Here is an 18,098-nt window from a genome sequence, read left to right on the forward strand (position 1 = left end):
AAAAGGTCAAGAGAGCGCGAGCGCGAAGGCAGACAGAACTAACCTTAACGCGTCGCGGAAAGAACTACATTTCTAAGCGCGCCGCGGGAAGAATCACATTTCTTAGCGCGCCGCGGGAGGAACTAAAATTCCTAGCGCGCCGCGGGAAGAACTATAATTCTTCGCGCGTCGAGGGATGAACTACGATTCTTAGCGCGCTGCGAGAAGAACTACAAATCCTTAGCGCGTCGCGGGAAGAACTACCGTTCTTAGCGCGCTGCGAGAAGAGTTCGTCTCGCGTATCGCTGAAACAGGTGGTCTTCACGCAGGATTCCTTGTAAGGGGTCTGGCGCGTGGAGCTGCGCAGACAACCTTAGGCGGGAAGGAACAAAGGACAAGCAAAGAGTTAGAAGAAAAAGAGGGAAACAAGGCGTAAGGGCGGGACGGCGACAAGAGGGAAAAGAAGACGGAAAGAGAGAAGGAGAGGGACGGGACGGCGGAAGGAAAAAGAGAGAAAGAGGCGGGAAGGAAAATATATATTATTATTATTAAAAGTAAAATATAAGTATAAATAAATATTAAATCATAAAAGAAAGAGATCGGGTCAGAGAAACGGGTACCTGGGTCGGGTCGGATCAGGGCAGATGTTACACTAGAACTCACCTGAACTCTGCTTCTTCCTCCGATAGTTGTAAATCCCTTCTTTAACTGAGCTCGGCTGACTGTATAAGTTACACGTATCAATACTCGCCTGATTTAATCTGGTGGCCTAGTATTAGCTTACTTTTACTTATCGTTTTTAATTTATTTTCTAATCGAACTTGACTTTAGGCGAAGTTAAACCTTAGGCGAACTTAGCTTTAGGCGAAGTTAAACCTTAGGCGAACTTAGCTTTAGGCGAAGTTAAACCTTAGGCGAACTTAGCTTTAGGCGAAGTTAAACCTTAGGCGAACTTAGCTTTAGGCGAAGTTAAACCTTAGGCGAACTTAGCTTTAGGCGAAGTTAAACCTTAGGCGAACTTAGCTTTGCAGGTGAAGTTCATCTGGCGAACTTAGCTTTGCAGGCGAAGTTGTCATCAGGCGAACTTAGCTTTGCAGGCGAAGTTGTCATCAGGCGAACTTAGCTTTGCAGCAAAGTTGTCATCAGGCGAACTTAGCTTTGCAGGCGAAGTTCATCAGGCGAACTTAGCTTGCAGGCTAAGTTGTCCAGCTGCAGGTACTGTTCGTTCTTAAATCCCTTAATCATCTTCGTTTCTTAAACAAATAACTCGATTTAGGTATCCACGGAATCGTCTGACCAGCGCCTACAAACCCCAACCATCAAATCGACCTAACATCGATGTTTAAAGGGTGCGATTTAGGCATATAGGTTACGGGTTCTTTTATCAATCGATTAACCCATCAAATCATATCCATTTTCAGTAAGTTTAGCTTTGTTGGATTCGTTTTTACCATACAAACACAGATCTATCATTTCTATACTAATCCAAACCTAAACGAACAAGTTCTCGATATAAACGTACCGTAAATGAGTCAAACTACGAACACGAGTTGGTCTTGTTGCTTTGGTTCGTCACGACGATCTAGCACCAACGAGCCCGGGTCCTCGCCTTTGGATCTTGGTTCGGGTTGTGTGTGTTTTGGAGTGTGTAGAGATTAGGATGGATAAATGGATGGAATGGAAAGGATTGGGGTTTAAGGGGGTATTTATACTCCCTTAAGCCCATGGACCGAAGGCCCATATTTCCTTTTGGTCCATATCTAATCCCATCTAATTATCCTACTAAGTCTTCATATTTTGCTATTATTATTATCGTTCCACTAACTCGTTTATTTCACCCGACAAAATAATATAATAAATATTACTTTAGAAATTTCGGGATGTTACATCGGCCGACCGTAAGCTATGGTCGGCCCACCGTAAGCTACGGTGGCGACCATAGCTTACGGTCGCTGCTGTCTGCTTTACGATGGCCCTCCCACCGTTTTCGGCCACGTCTTCGTATTCAAATTCTCTATCACTCCACATAATAATATCTTCATTTCCACTCCATCTCAAATTCTCCAATTTAGCTCATTTAAGCTCCACTCACCTGTAAACGTAAAACCACTCAAAGTAATCGTGCCCGAGGCATATAAACAGACAAAACACGCGATATAGTTCACTTAACACACATTATTTCACCCACACATCATAAGGCCAAATCAGTGGTTCCGTAGTTATCCAAGTTTAAGTATTAAGGGTCACCTGTACAAAAGGATGGTGACATAGATAGTGTTGTAGCCAACCACATCCACGTATGATGGTGTATATAGCGGGCATCCATAAGGGTTTTGTGCGACACGAGGTTCCCAATTTTGTTAAAGAGAAGTTTTATAGAGTCGCAGCTAGACATGCGATGTTATACAGAATAGATTGTTGGGCCATCAAGAAGATGCAATGCGTAAGTTGGAGGTAGCAAATATGATGATTGAAAAATGGATTTTTGGAAACACAAGGTTGAACCGAATAAAAATAAGATTGTTCGAAAAAAATTAAGGGTGAGTGGTATATGTGATAAAATAAGGGACTAATTAGGATAAGCTTGGTACCATATTGGTATCAATCCCGAACTTTCCGATCCTATTTTCCTAGAAACTTGGTATTGGTACCGTGGGCAAAAAATTAGTAAATATTGATACTGATACCGATCCCAAATTTCACCGACCCTTGGCATTCTTAAAAATTTGGTGGCGGTATTGACATGCTCACTTCAGTACCAGTTTGGTACCGACATCCGGTACCATTTGCTCATCTCTAAATTGTGATGGCTTGGATATAGGGATGAGCTCGGTACCGTACCGGTACCAACCGGTACCGATACCGAAAATCCGGATCCCAAAAATCGCAAATTTTTGATACCGGTACTGAAATGTTCGGTTCGGTACCGGGACGGTACCGGTATTTAAGGTAAAATTCATGAAATACCGGTACCGTACCGTACCGGTCCCAAAAACTCAAATCCTTTGGTACTGATTCGGTACCGACGGTACCAAATCGGTACCGGTACCGGTACCGATATCAATCGGTACCATACCGATTTTTGCTCATCCCTACTTGGATATGTGCGTGAAGAGGATATAGTTAAAAGCCCTTGTTAGATTAGTGGAAGCCCTCTATATAGATGAGGGAGAGATAGAGACAAACCTAATTTGATTTGGAATGAGAGGATTAGACATGATTTACTAGACACTCACTTCTATGGATACGAAGGATTAAGGTTAAAAACTTTTCCAGTGAAGGGTATAACTTTGTCTTAGGAATTTAACTTCACTTTAATTATGTTTTCGTGTTTCTATGATGTTTTATCTATACTATGTACTATACTTTTCCGTGTCATTTGGAGATTGCTAATATTATTTATATATAATTGTTTTTCGCTTTATTATTATTATTAGGATAATAACCCGTGTTACATACGGGTGGAAAACATATCAACAAACAATGTAAAATATAAACTACGTATTCAGTCAACACAAATATTTGACATAAGTTTTTTACCCTCATATGTTACAAAAGATGTTAAACTATGTCTATAACATAAAAAGAAAATACTTTATAAATGAACAATGCAATGAATAAGAAATAATATAACATAAATGAACCATTAGACCTGAAAAAAAATAAAAAACACATATTAGTAAAAGATTTTGTAATATTAATTGAAAACTAAGTTTACAAATACATACCAGCTTTAAACTGTATCACATTAAGTTTTCGAAAATCTCTTTGTAAACTGCTTTATTTAAATATTTTTTAAATGTTCCTAATTGTTCTAAAGAACGTTTTTTTTCTTTTAGAGTGTTTTTTTATAAATAATTTTCAGAGATGTCTATATTTTATATCATTTTCATGTCATTTCTTAATAAATAAATAAATAAAACTTAAAGAACATTCGGTTTGCTCACCATTCACCGGCTCTTCTTCTTTCCTCAAGAGTAAATTAAATCATTGACAAGGTGGTTATCAATTAGAATAAATATACTTAATCATAGAGTTAATTGCATTAATTTAAATAAATAGATTTAAATGAAACAGAAACTTAAAAAGAAAGACATACGTTTGACAAGGTGGTTATTAATTGGAATAAACAGACTTAATTATAGAGTTAATTGCATTAATTTGAATAAATAGATTTAATTGTAGAATTAATTGAATTAAATTGGAATGTTGATTTTAAGTGGATTAAAAATAATTATGAATATGTGGAAATTATTGATATGGAAATGTGATTACATGGAATCCTATGTGGATAGGCTAGAATAAGGACATGTGGAGAGAATCATCTTGTTTTAATATATTAGTAAGATTATTACGTGTGTGCAAAAATCAATTCAATGAATTCATACCACCCTCTTCATATCCTGCTAATAATACGTCTTGTTAATGATGATATGTTTATTATGTATGGTCGTTATTTACTTAGAATGAAGCTAATCAGAGACCTTTTAAGAGTAAACGATACTGAGTTCAATCTTTGAGTCGTTTAGTTGGGTCATGAGTTGCCTAGAACAAGGCAAAAAGACGTATGCATGAAGGTAGTTATCGGCCAAGCGATGCAATGATTCACAAAGGAAGGAAACGTTTCAATCTTATATATGTGTGTGTGTAAAATCAATTCAATGAATTCATACCAAAATTGTGTACGTTATTGTTCTTGAAAATAAAGATCCATTCAATTTAATACCTGTGCAATATTGTTTATGAGCCAATACTAAACACCTCTATTTACTAAGAAACAAATGACAAAACTCTCATTAGGCTTCCGTAGTTCCATTACTTAAATCATAAACCCAAACTTGCATGTGTAAAGCTGAAATCCCATGTTTGTAGCTTGAGTTGAACACAAGAAAAATGTCTAGCTGAGATAGGTGGTGTTCAAGTACAAATTGCTTGGGCTTTTTGAAAAACTTGTTAGCGTAGACACAGGTGCAAAACCCGTATAATGTCTGTCCCTCTTTGCCAAGCATATCTCAGCTATATACTTGGGAAGATCATGCTTTTGGATGAAAGGTTGAGCCGCATATTCCTCAAACGCCATCCACTACATACACATAAACAAACACTTTAAGACAGTTAATTAAGACTTCACACTACAGCAAGTCAGCAATCAGACTTGTCTTTCTGAAATGGTGATTTGATTTATTTACGAAACCAACCTGTGCTGCCGCTATCTCTCTGTCCTGCTTTTGGATGTCAAAAGACACAGGTTGCAACATGCACATGAAAAACAAATCTGACTTATCAAAGAACTTCTTATGGCTTTGCCTGCAATAAAGAGGATTGCGACACTTCAAGTTCAACGAAATTAATGTCTTTCAAACTTAAGCAACAATTAACTTCTCACCTGAATGCTAATATTTCCACAAATTTGGCATCAATCTATAACATCAGAAACATCGAGTTAGTTCACCAAAATGCCTCAAATATCTTGATGTGTTTACAAACACATAAAAGGGCATTAATTACTACGCAACTTACTCCGGTCTCTTCTTTTACTTCCCTAACAGCTGCATCACAGATATCTTCTCCCTGTAGAAAACGTCAGTTATGGAACATTCGAGGCTGTGTGAGGTTGGTGACCAAATCTACATATGTACCTCTTCAACAACTCCGGTCGGAAATTTCCATATTCCTCGCATTTTTGCACTTTTTTCTTGAACCACGAGAACCTATAGTACCAGTTGAAACTATAATTCAAAGCACAACCAAGACACTGACTAGCTAGCTACAACAAAAGTACCTCTCCCTTTTCGTTCATCACAAAGGCACCAATGCCCACTCGATGACTTGCATTCGGTGGCAAAGTGTTAGTGGTTTCAGGAATCCAATGCACAAGCATCAAGTATTTAGGCTCTGCATGATGATAGTAGAAGCCTTCCTACAAAGCCGAATGATTTTAACTTTTTATATCTTTGGACTTATTACAAAGAGAAGATATCAAACTTACTTTAACGGCAGGTTCAATAAGATTCACAAGCTCGATTGGTAGCTTGATCCAGACACCTTTCTTTCCCTACACAAAAGTTGAGCTTCATTGCATCACATATCTATACTAGAATTGTTACATGTCTCGAAACTAAATACGACCTGTTGTTTCCAATGCAGGATTGAAGCCTTGAGTATAGAGGTAAAGACAACCAGGTCGATGGGATTAGTAGACATTAATTCCACAGTAACACCTCCATGAGTATCCTCTTTAGCAGGTAACACGTAATTATCGACCGATGAGGAACAACGTACGTTCAAATGGATTCCAACTTTGTTTCTGAATGTTCCTGCAAATGGAGGTCCGGCAGTGAGTAATTTTGGGTGGAAGGATGGCTTTGTGTTTGTGGTGATGAAGGATACAACGGGGAGACATCTAAGTATCATTTTTCTTTTGTTTTTGGTTATCCAAGTCCCACACAAGACAGGTTTTTGTGTTACGTTCTTTAACTTTTTGGACCATTTATTAAATTACCACAAGGGGCATCATCCTAACAAATATCTACAACCATCAAAAGTACACATATTTTTAGTATTACTTTACTCACTATTGCAACAATTTTGGACGTAATTTGCAATCAAAACTTAATTGATTAAAAAGTTATTTCCGGATGAAAATAATACTAAATTTATTATTAGTATATTTTTTTGAAATATGGAGTTCTTGAGTTTAACATGTTTTTCTTTTTAATAAATAGCAAAATATATAAAAGCTATTTGAGATATACACACAAACCGTGTCACAATTAGTTGTGGACCTAGAATACTTTTTGTTGTGCGGAAATTTATAAGGATCATTTGAAAGTCGTCATATGATAAATTTTTTTCGATCCCGTTTGGGTCAGAGTAGATTAGGTCATATTATAAGTAACTTTTATATAATCAACAAAAGTATGTCAAACGTCACTACAAATGTATAACAAAAGTTTAAAATGCAATATATTTAAACTCGTTTACTCATACAAACAATGTTTAAATTCTAAGGTTCATAATTAGTATAATTGGTGAATTTTTTTTAATAAGGTTTAAACCTTTAAAATAATAGGCTACGGCCGAGATCTAAAGGGCTTAAGCTTTTGGTTATTGGGCTAGTAAGATTTAATAAAATTTGGGTCTAATTCACAATAGCTTTAACATTTGCATTTTGATAATTATATGAGTTATATTGATAATTAGTGTTAATATTTTAAGTTTGTAAATATCTTTGGTTTTTCAATTTCTAAACTTTATGAGAGTTGGTAATAATTTAGAATTATTATTGGTCAAAATACAAGAATGAATTATTATGGGTGTGCGTTAACAATTTAGATTATTAGTAAAATTTAACTTGTGTTTTGGTAATAAAAAATAGTCAATTTTGAAGAAGATAAAGAAAAAGAATGAGAAAGAGAAATAATATTGAGTTTTTGACTGGAACTCAGTTATCATATCATCTATCTGTGTTTACCCGATCATGGCTCCTCATTCCGATCAAATAAACCCTCGAGGTAACGTCAGTTATGCTTGCCCCTTGTTCAATTTCACTTATACATTTTAATTCGTGTGCAGATGTTTGTATCGTGGGTGTTGCGCGTACGCCCATGGGTGACTTCCTCGGTTCTCTTTCATCTTTCTCAGCAACCCACCTCGGATCCATTGCTATTCAGGGTTACTTACTTACCTACCTTAAAGAACCCGTAACTGATTGCAACCCATCCACTCTTTTTATTAATTGAAAGCAAATAAATAAATAATAAATAAGTATGGGTGGGTTAGTTGCTTATGATTTGAACTCTTGTGTTTCTTAATTTTAGCTGCTCTGCAAAGAGCTAATATTGATCCCAAACTCGTGCAAGAAGTTTTCTTCGGAAACGTCCTCAGCGCTAATTTAGGCCAAGCTCCTGCAAGACAGGCTGCGTTAGGTGCCGGCATCCCCAATTCTGTCATCTGCACAACTATTAATAAAGTATGTTCGTCCGGGATGAAAGGTTGTTTCCATCTTCATTTATCAATTGCTAATCATATCATATAATATCCCGAATATTCATATTGTTTTCTTTTGTTTCAGCGACGATGATTGCAGCGCAGAGCATTCAAACTGGCGCGAATGATATTGTAGTGGCTGGTGGAATGGAAAGCATGTCTAATGCACCTAAATACATAACAGGGTCAAGACAGGGGTTTCGTCTAGGACATGAGACCATCATAGATGGCATGGTGAAAGATGGGCTGTGGGATGTTTACAATGACTTTGGAATGGGAATGTGTGGTGAGTTATGCGCTAACACCCACAACTTAACAAGACAAGATCAGGATGATTATGCTGTTAGGAGTTTCAAGCGTGGAATTGCCGCGCAAAAGAATGGTGCCTTCAAATGGGAAATAGTTCCGGTGAGATTCTAATATTCAAATATGCTCTCAACAAAATGTATTGCTAATCATGGATGGTGTTAGGTGGAAGTAACTGGGAAGGCCCCTAAAGTTGTTGATAGAGATGAAGGATTGACAAAGGTATCTATCAATTGTAAATTTTAATAAAAAAAAGGTTATGACCATATGATTGTTAGAGAAATTAATTACATTTGTATGTATTTATAGTTTGATGCTACAAAATTGAGGAATCTAAGACCTAGTTTCAAGGTCGGTGGCTCAGTGACTGCGGGCAATGCTTCAAGTATAAGGTATCTAGTTATGGTATCTTAGTTAAAGATATATATTGTGAGAACTTAACTAACTTAACTGATGGACAGTGATGGGGCGGCTGCACTAGTGCTAGTGAGTGGAGAAAAGGCGTTAAAACTTGGATTAAAAGTGATTGCTAAAATAAGAGGTTTTGCTGATGCTGCACAGGTAAGTTGCATCTTATTATTATTTTGTGATATGCATACGCACTGACTGACGATTGGGTGAATAATAGGCCCCTGAATTATTCACCACGGCCCCATCCCATGCAATACCGAAAGCTATTTCAAATGCTGGCTTGACGGCTTCTCAAGTTGATTATTATGAAATAAACGAAGCATTTTCAGTAAGTATTGATGAATCCATTCTTTTCGTTTATTCGGTGTGTTTGGTATGGATGCAGTGTTGATGAACTAGCGTTGCAGGTTGTGGCCTTAGCCAACAAGAAACTGCTAGGAATTGATGATGTTAGTATTCTTCAACCTTCTTTCTTTTGAATGATGAAGTTGTCATCCTCATGAAGTTATAAATTTCTTACAGAAACGACTTAATGCTCATGGTGGAGCTGTATCTTTGGGACACCCGCTAGGTTGTAGTGGAGCGCGGATTTTGGTGACCTTGCTAGGGGTATGTTTGTGTAATATTATCCAACATTCATTGAGTTTTTCTTACAAATATATCTGTTTGTAGGTATTGAGGCATAATAATGGAAGGGTGGGAGTTGCTGGGATTTGCAATGGAGGTGGAGGAGCATCTGCATTGGTTTTGGAGCTCATGTAAGTTTACTATTCATTCAAGTAATAACTAAAAACAAATGGAAATAATGATAAATAAGCATTACGGAGAAACCATGACAGAGATAAGGGCTACGACAACAGTCTGTACAAAATTGATATATTCTGAAAAGTAAAAGTTATTGCTTAAATGTGTTGGCGTAAGATATAAAATGTAATGTCAAGGTGTAAAAAAGTGAGTATTATGTAATATGTATATCATCATCTCATTTTTATTGAGAATTTGGCTTATTGCAGGCCAACTGCAGGGACCCTATCCAAGTTGTGATTGTGATTGTGTAGCATAGCTGCTAGTTAGTTACAAGTTGGAAAACCTTGTAATAAACCGCTACCTTTACATGTCATGCTTTTCGTTTACTTGAACTGGTTATTTATTGTGACCTGCTTGCTGATTGTGGAAGAAATAGAAGAATAAAATGAACAACTGAATCTTGTGTACTCGCAGTAAAAATAAAAAACAACTTTGCAACTTGGTTTCTTCTAAGTCCTCAAGATTGTATTCATATACTACTCTCGTCTCATATCGATACATTCTTCTTTCAAAACTTGTTGGCTGCTGCTTCGAGGTCTCTGCTCACGCCTGATGGTCAAGTTTGTTCAAACTAGCCCACACTATAAATCCTAGTGATTAGAGCTAATTGGACGGATGTTCTCCGTGATAAAGCTATAGCAGGCTTCGCTCACAATCTCACATGTTTTTAAAATCTGTCTCCTTGTTCACTCGGCGGTAATAACATCCGTGATAAAGCTATACTAGGTTTTGCTCACATGTTTTTAAAAGTTGTTTGTGCCGGCTAACCACAACCACATCCCCTATTTTGAAACCTATCCTTGCCCCAAAAGTAGACAAAGATCAAAAAAACTAAAGTTAGCATGATAGTAACAAGTTTTGCCTATGAGACGGGTTTCATTTCAATGTGCATGCGCAGATGGAAGATTTGAGGTTTTGTGATAAGTATCCAGCGGGTCGGGTCAACCCATAATATAACCAGTCAAAGGGGTTAATTAGTGGAGAGTCAAAGTGAATCAAAGTCAAGGGCTAAAATGGGGAATTTTCAGCACTTATTTTGATTAAATAGACCTATGGCTGTCTTTTTCTTTGTCTGTCTTGAGTTTTTTCTATTACCTTTGTAATTGCTCTCGAATCATGTAACATCAAAATCAAACTTCTACCAGTAAAGTGTTAGTGTTAAGTGAAAAGTGTGTAATTTCTGAAAAAAATGAATGTTTACAATTTCGCATGACACTTATCTTCAGCATCCATGCCTAGATTTTATAAAACAGAAAATAAGAAAAAATTTCTATACATAGTAGTATGCTTTCCAATATTCATCTCTAGGATGTCCCACAAAATGAGGCTGACCATCCTTATGTTTTTGGTTCCAATTTTCCATCATTCGGCAAATACATAGACGAGAATCGTAAGAGAGGATCTTCTTTCTTTTCTCTTCTCTGTACGTCTTATATTCGTATCAATTTCAACTTTTTTCTGTTTGTGTCGAAAGATACATACGCATAGTTTGGCTAAATGTGATATTCTGTTTTGTTTTTCTGGTACAAGAATGAAAGCAGAATAATGTTTCCTTTTCAAGCAAAAAACCGCCAAAATGCGGCTGCTTCTCCTCGAGGGAATGAGCAAGCCGTGGGGGAAATTGATACCAAACCACCTTTTGAATCGGTTAAGGCTGCTGTTAATATGTTTGTTGAAGCATCACCCAAAGCCGACAAACCTGTCCTCAAGAAAACCAGAACTATCGAGGAGGTACGCACATATTTTAAATCTTAATGTGGCATGCATTCATGCATGTTTATCTTATAACTAAATTCTAAAATTATCTTTTCAAAGAGCGTGTTGGGGAGGGAAACACAACTGCATTGGATCCTCAAGGAGATTGATAAGTTCAAAGAACATATCAAAACCGCAGAATCTACGAAAGCCCAAGCACTTGGAGAACTGGAAAAGGCCAATAAAACATTGCATGAGCTAACCAACAGGCTACAGGACGTAAGCAAATCTAAACATTTATCAATAGAGGCAACGGAGGCTTCTAAGGCTCGACTTGAAGAACTGGAAAACCAACCAGCTTGGCAAGAAGCCGTTGACAGTGAAAGAGACCAGTACAAAGAAGCTGCCAAGGAACTTATTGCAGCCAAGAAACAACTTAATAAACTCAAACACGATTTCGAGATGGCCTTGGTTGCAAAGCAGACTTCTTTTCAGCGGGCTGCAGAAGCCCAACATGCTGCCAAAGTCAATCGCAAGAAAATAAGTCAGCTCTCCAAGGACGTCGAAGCCATGAGTCAAACCCTTGAGCGTGTCAAGATTGCGTCTGCAAAGGCCGAGGAAGATCACGACAGGCTTATGGAAGAAAAGGAAGACCTCATAGAGTCCAAGAAGGAAGATCTTGACTCAAAAAGAACCGAGTGTCTAAACAAGAAAGTCGACCCTTCAGCTGGAAATCTTGAAAAACGGCTGGAAGAAACAAGTGAAGCGGTTAACGTGCTGCGGGACCAATTGGAAGAGGTGCGTGCTGCAGATATGGAGCTGTTAAGGACTGCAAACGCAGAGGTGGATGAGGCTAAAAGGAGACTTGAACAAGTGAAGGAGGAAGAGAAATCTATTAGAGAGATGGTGGAGTCCTTGAAGCAGGAACTGGAGGATGTAAGGCGGGATATTGCCGTGTGCAAGGAAGATGAGTTAAAAAGCCAAGAGTTGCGAGTGGAATTAGACCAAATCAAGCTGCAAGTTCAAGAGGCCATAACAAAGGAAACAATAGCGGCAACTCATGTAAACGAATTAGAATCCAAGTTACACGAGCTGTGGTCCGAGGCTGAAAAGGCCACACAGCAAGAACAGGAAATGAAGAAACAGGTAGAAATATTTTGGAGGGAAGCTCAGCGGTCAGAGCTGGCGATCCAAGATACAGAGGCCAAGTTGGAGACTGCACGAAGACAGGTTGAAGAAGCAAAAGCAGCAAAGGAGCTTGCAGATGATCAGATCCGTAAACAGTCCTCCTCGAAAAAGGAAGAAACTGATTCGGGGATGGCAGAAGATTCAAATACCATCACGTTGACGACACAGGATTTTGAAGCTTTGAGTAGAAAAGCCAAAGAAGCAACAACTGCAGCTGATACAAAAGTGGCAACCATTAAGGCTCAACTCGAAACAATAAAAGAAAAGGAGAAAGGGGTCCTTGAGAAGCTGGAGAAAGGCCTGCAAGAAAACAAGGAAATACAAGAAGAGATCGACAACGCTCAAAGCACGGCTGATGCAGCAAGGCAGACTGTAGAAAAGAACTCAACAAATGGAGACAAGAAGCCAAACCATAATGCCCACCTTTAAATGTATACATATATTTTGTTGATCAAAATTTTTATTAATCTAACTCCCTTTTTTCATCTTACTAGTTGAAGAAAATTTTTAAACATGTATAGGTGGTTGGAATTTTTAGTATAGTTTTCATCCCATGTAAAATGATGCACGATCGAACAGCCTTAGCTATACCTTCAAATCTTGAATTGTTTCTCTCTTTTAAGCATTTATAATGTTATGTTTGGAACTGATTTGAATATTAAAAGCAGGTCTCTTAGAGTCTTAGTATGTCTATAAGGCAATAAGGCCTGCAGTGCAAGTGGAACTGATTTGAATATCTATGAATGAATTGAAATATTGAAGTTAAAAGACAAATGAACCAAATTCATTTTTCACTTCTAGTCAGTACATAAAAAATGGCATGTTAGTTGTTACCAGATGTTACAGAATCTAAAATCCTAGAAGCTAAGTATTTTACAGCTATTCAGGATGAATGATTTCTCCTATGCCTGACACGTTTCAGAATGCAGAGGCGCAGGCGCTGACTAAGGGCCTCTAGTTTTGGGAGTTTCTTTTTATCCTTTACTGCATTTGCTGCTGCTACTGCTTCTGCTTGTCCGCTTCGAAGAGGTGTTGCAAGCACCTTCAATGTCACCTAAAAGTCAACATACCACAATCAGTTAGTTGTACCATGAAGATTCGTTTGACAACATAAACTGGCAAACTTTATTACTACGAAAGTCAAAAGTGGCGTCTGGCAAACTTACTACATGATTTTACTTTCAAAAGTGATTAATGAGGAGTTTGGGAGTTAACAACCTATCTTGAACAACAATACTGATCTCCAAAAATTATGTACACACAGTCACACAGACACACACACACACACACACACATATATATAGAGAGAGAGAGAGACCGTGTCATTGTCATTAGACGTGCTGTAGTCTGGAAAAGGTTCACCAACACTGCCCAAGGATGAGCATCTTCCCCAACTCTCTCTATTTGAGCTCGTGTAAGAACAACACTCCTCAATTGGGGGCTTGCAAACATTGGTAAAGAAAAGTCAACTTCCAAACAGAAAATGCATGGTTTGAAGATGAACAAAAATATCTATACCTGGAATTGTGATGGCTTACCCATGCGTGCAGCAGCAGTCAGCTGCACCAATCAAAACAGAATATTGAAAACAACCTTCAAAAAAGAATTGTTGAAAGAAAAAACATTAGGGTAAAACAGAAATTACCTCTTCAACCTGAAGATCTCCCAGGTCAAAATATCTGCTTGGTGATACTTGAGGAGGGTGAAGAACATTGTGAAAGAAAATGGATACCGAGTCATAGAAAAACTGAGGCCGAGTTGAGTTGTGATCGCCATCGAACTTTATTGTGTTTTTATCTCCCTGTAGCGTAAATTGTTATTTGTAAACTTAATAATAACAATAACAATAATAATAATAATACCCATAATAAGAAACAGGATCAAATACATTTTATTCTTAACATGAAAACGGTGAGAACCAATTTGCTGTTATTATTATGTTTATTTTTTGTTCGTATTTGCTAATTTTTGATTATGAGACTGATACGAGCCTGTCTTAAGCTGAAGGGTCAAGGAAAATAAATGGTTGAGGATGTTGAAGGGTTTAAGTACCTGCAGCAATTATTAATAAAATGATGTCTATTTATAGGTTCTTGTTATAGTTTCTAGGGTATGAATGTTTATGCTTATGAATTTACTTGGTTAAAATCCTTGTAATGGAGATCTAATCCTTCTCGAATTGGATTAATCGGAGAATAGCCCATCTCGAATCGGGCCGACTATCCTTTATTTTCTTGTTTAAGTTTAGGGGTTCTATCATTTGGTTCCATTGCCGGGAAATCGCATGACGACCACACCCCGGAATCTAGCAGATCAGTTGGTAGTGATTGCAGCCCGATTAGACTCGCTAATGGCCATAAAGGAGGACATCGCAGAGATCAAGGCTTTGTGGAATGTTAAGGAATCTCATGAACCGCTACCAAATCTAGATAAAGAGGATGCTCCAGAAGATAGCCCTAGCGATGATGAAAATAAGTTAAAGCATGCTTTGGGTGTTGAAGTAGAGATTAGAGATGGGGCTCAACAGAAGATTGGAGATGATGTTCAATTGAAGATGGGAGATTTGGATCAACTTAACCGATCAAGGGAAACCCCACTAATGACCCGTGACAAGATGTTGAAGTTGATGTGTACCAATTTGCAGAAAAAATTAACAAATGACTATTCCGGATTCCAAATTCCAACTTCTACTGTCTTAAGCTGAAGGGTCAAGGAAAATAAATGGTTGAGGATGTTGAAGGGTTTAAGTAACTACAGCAATTATTAATAAAATGATGTCTATTTATAGGTTCTTGTTAAGGAAAATAAATGGTTGAGGATGTTGAAGGGTTTAAGTAACTACAGCAATTATTAATAAAATGATGTCTATTTATAGGTTCTTGTTATAGTTTCTAGGGTATGAATGTTTATGCTTATGAATTTACTTGGTTAAAATCCTTGTAATGGAGATCTAATCCTTCTCGAATTGGATTAATCGGAGAATAGCCCATCTCGAATCGGGCCAACTATCCTTTATTTTCTTGTTTAAGTTTAGGGGTTCTATCTGAGACGTTATAAGTATTTGCTTATTTATATTTTGTTGTTATTATTATATTTTTTCTTTTGTTGTTATAAGTATTTGTTGGTATTTGTTGTTATTATTTTGTTCTTGATTTTGATTCTTTTGTTGTAATTTTTAGGTTTTTTTCTAATCATTGTTTATGTAGATTGGTATTGAAGTTGATATTGCCTCTTACGTTCTCAATTTTTTATAAATTGGTATTATTTCCTACGTTCTCATGTTAAGATTAAAATGCACATGAACCTTCCCCATAATAATAATAATGATATCTGAAACAAAGTATGAGGTTTTATACCGCGTAGGAAAGAGAGATAAGGTCTGAGTGGTGGGGTTGTATAAACTTGTCACCCTTGGCATGTCCAAATAAAGCAGGAATAAATGTTTTCGGTGCAACCTGCAGCAGCAAATTATAATGCTAACTTATGTGTGTATGTCATGGATATAACTTGATTGCTAATGCATTATATCCTATTAGATACAAACAGACAAACCTTCAATGCATTAATATCCATTATATCAAATTTTGCCTTCTTTTGAATCACTCGACGCATGTACTGCAGAGCTACCTTCACCTGATTGAATAGAAAGAATATCAGTATTTTTAGCTTGGTCTGGTGTACGTAAAAGGTAAAAAACAATCAACAGTCTTTTAATAACCGTAAACTTGGGGAGACGTATTTTATACACATCAACCAGTTCCATCATTAGATTAAACAAGTTAGAGAAAGCACTATCTAACACCATTCCAGCTATAGAAGGGTCTTCAGCACCATAGAGTAAGCTGCAATGCATGAATCAAAATATTATTAACAAGAAAGGACAATCTTTGTAATTTGATCTAAACAATAAGAAATAAATAAAAATAGCGACCTGGAAACTGCGCCCATAGAGCGCCCCCACAGACCAATACAAGATATTTGTTGATTTGTTCTCAGATACGAGACAACAACCTTGAGGTCGTCTTTCTCATGCCAACCGAGGCTGACGTAATTGCCATCAGATAACCCTGAACCCGAGAAATCAAGAGTGAAGACAGTAATGTTTGATGGTAGAAGAATAACAGCAGCCTCATTTGCATCTGCCCGACATCCACTATATACATATACACACACAGATAACATAAGTAGGTTTCTCATACATTCATTCATTGATATGATGATCAATCAAAGAAAGAGGCTAACCTGTTACCATGGCAGTATACGACACAAGGGAGACACGTGTCATCCGGGAAGGGTGAAGGCAAATAATGGCTACACCTCAAAGTATGGCCTCTGGTATTTGTTAGCTGCAAACCACAAACAAGCATTGTCATTGAGAAATCTTTAAAATTGAAAACAGGTATAGGCAAGTGGTCGGTCCGTCCATACTTGCCTCGAGGTCGTGTCTTCTGAAAGTCCTTCCACTAAGAGTGAAGTTTTTTTCCCATAAATACTGCTCCGGGTTATAGTCGGCTCTGTGTAATCAATCATCAATCATTAATGGGAATTTAATTAAGGGTTTGTAAGTGAAAAGTGAGGTTGGATAGGGATATAAGTAGTAAGTCAGACAACTAAATCTAGGGCTGCCAATTTAATGGTGAAATAAACAAAATGTAATGTAGGTTGAAAATTAGGGCATGGGGAAGATGATAAAAGGAACAGATCTGCAATGCCAACTACATAATAATTTATAAAAAAGAGAGATAATTTAGGAAGTACGCATACAGACATACCTGGGTGGTCGAATCACAAAATTGATGAACTGCTCAATCATATTGAACAAGAACCCTAACCGGAACTCATGAGTTTGACTTCTCTTCTCGGCGAGGTTGAGAGAACTGAATCAATAAATGGTCCAGTACAGCAAGAGTGACTCTCCTCCAGCTCACTCATACATCAATCTCCATTAATTATATATCCACTTTGTTTTTTTGTGGCAACGGCTAAAAAGAAAAATTATGTATTACTATTAGGACTATAAAATATTTAAAAAAAAAAAGGCACTCAAACTTGTATTAATAAATGGTTGGTGGATGATGGTAATGGGTTTGACTGAGCCTGATAGTTCATTGAAATTATTATAACATAAAAGAGTAAAATAAACTATTTAACCAAAATTGATAATTTTATGTATTAGGACTTAGGAGTTGTTCAAAAAAGAAAATTTATGTATGCATTGACCATTGGCCCTTAATCTTTGTAATTGTGATGGGTCTCCTTAAACTAATGAGTTTACAAAGGGTATAAGAATATGTTTTATCTCTTTACAAACTGTTTTTATAATTTCTTCGTACCTCCTTCATCTATCTTCACATAACTCACACCATAGACGTCTATCAAGTATATAAGTCAATTTGAGGGAGAATAAAAAAAACATAGAAAACATCTCTATATCTCATTCCCCATACTCCATATTTCTAGAGAAAAACAAACCATTAATCCCAACTAATTTTCAATGATATTGCAATCTATGAAATATTTTAAATGTGTTTTTATCATAATAAACTATTTCAAATTTGAAAAGACACGATTACCATCACATGAAAGACACATGTCAAATCACAGGAACCATTTGTACAATTTTCTCTTTTAAAGTCCCAAATGGCTCCATGGTACTGTGTTCAAATAAAATAACAAGGATTAAAGAGAACTAACCCAAGACAATAATAAACATATAATGGAAG

General features: G+C 37.0%; 3 protein-coding genes and 1 pseudogene across 4 annotated transcripts; 2 read left to right on the plus strand and 2 right to left on the minus strand.

Annotated features, from left to right (window-relative positions):
- Positions 1 to 4,729: 4,729 nt before the first annotated feature.
- Positions 4,730 to 6,400, minus strand: LOC143568246 (nudix hydrolase 2-like). Its single transcript, XM_077054444.1, has 9 exons — positions 6,109 to 6,400; positions 5,969 to 6,034; positions 5,762 to 5,899; positions 5,619 to 5,690; positions 5,500 to 5,550; positions 5,366 to 5,400; positions 5,178 to 5,286; positions 4,818 to 5,062; positions 4,730 to 4,780 (listed from the first exon to the last, which is right to left on the minus strand). The coding sequence occupies exons 1-8, from the start codon at positions 6,391 to 6,393 to the stop codon at positions 4,877 to 4,879; spliced, it is 942 nt and encodes a 313-aa protein (XP_076910559.1). The 5' UTR covers positions 6,394 to 6,400; the 3' UTR covers positions 4,730 to 4,780; positions 4,818 to 4,876.
- A 1,059-nt stretch (positions 6,401 to 7,459) lies between these two features.
- Positions 7,460 to 9,873, plus strand: LOC143568249 (acetyl-CoA acetyltransferase 2-like). Its single transcript, XM_077054448.1, has 12 exons — positions 7,460 to 7,493; positions 7,555 to 7,653; positions 7,800 to 7,973; positions 8,054 to 8,376; positions 8,440 to 8,496; positions 8,584 to 8,666; positions 8,736 to 8,835; positions 8,903 to 9,013; positions 9,093 to 9,134; positions 9,208 to 9,294; positions 9,358 to 9,443; positions 9,699 to 9,873. Exons 1-12 carry the CDS (start codon positions 7,460 to 7,462, stop codon positions 9,727 to 9,729), a joined length of 1,227 nt encoding a protein of 408 aa, XP_076910563.1. The 3' UTR covers positions 9,730 to 9,873.
- Positions 9,874 to 11,037: 1,164 nt separating this feature from the next.
- LOC143568262 (WEB family protein At1g12150-like) lies at positions 11,038 to 12,791 on the plus strand (annotated as a pseudogene). The gene is made up of 2 exons (XR_013141548.1): positions 11,038 to 11,223; positions 11,308 to 12,791. The product of XR_013141548.1 is annotated as a WEB family protein At1g12150-like (transcript).
- Positions 12,792 to 13,168: 377 nt separating this feature from the next.
- Positions 13,169 to 16,790, minus strand: LOC143568250 (uncharacterized). The gene is made up of 8 exons (XM_077054449.1): positions 16,618 to 16,790; positions 16,307 to 16,528; positions 16,094 to 16,217; positions 15,928 to 16,008; positions 15,732 to 15,830; positions 14,021 to 14,176; positions 13,694 to 13,935; positions 13,169 to 13,429 (listed from the first exon to the last, which is right to left on the minus strand). Exons 1-7 carry the CDS (start codon positions 16,746 to 16,748, stop codon positions 13,888 to 13,890), a joined length of 861 nt encoding a protein of 286 aa, XP_076910564.1. The 5' UTR covers positions 16,749 to 16,790; the 3' UTR covers positions 13,169 to 13,429; positions 13,694 to 13,887.
- Positions 16,791 to 18,098: the final 1,308 nt, after the last annotated feature.

Source organism: Bidens hawaiensis, unplaced genomic scaffold (genome assembly GCF_021521415.1).
Source record: "Bidens hawaiensis isolate Kalapana, Puna unplaced genomic scaffold, B.hawaiensis_p1.1 tig00023867_1, whole genome shotgun sequence".
Taxonomy (NCBI): Eukaryota; Viridiplantae; Streptophyta; class Magnoliopsida; order Asterales; family Asteraceae; genus Bidens; species Bidens hawaiensis.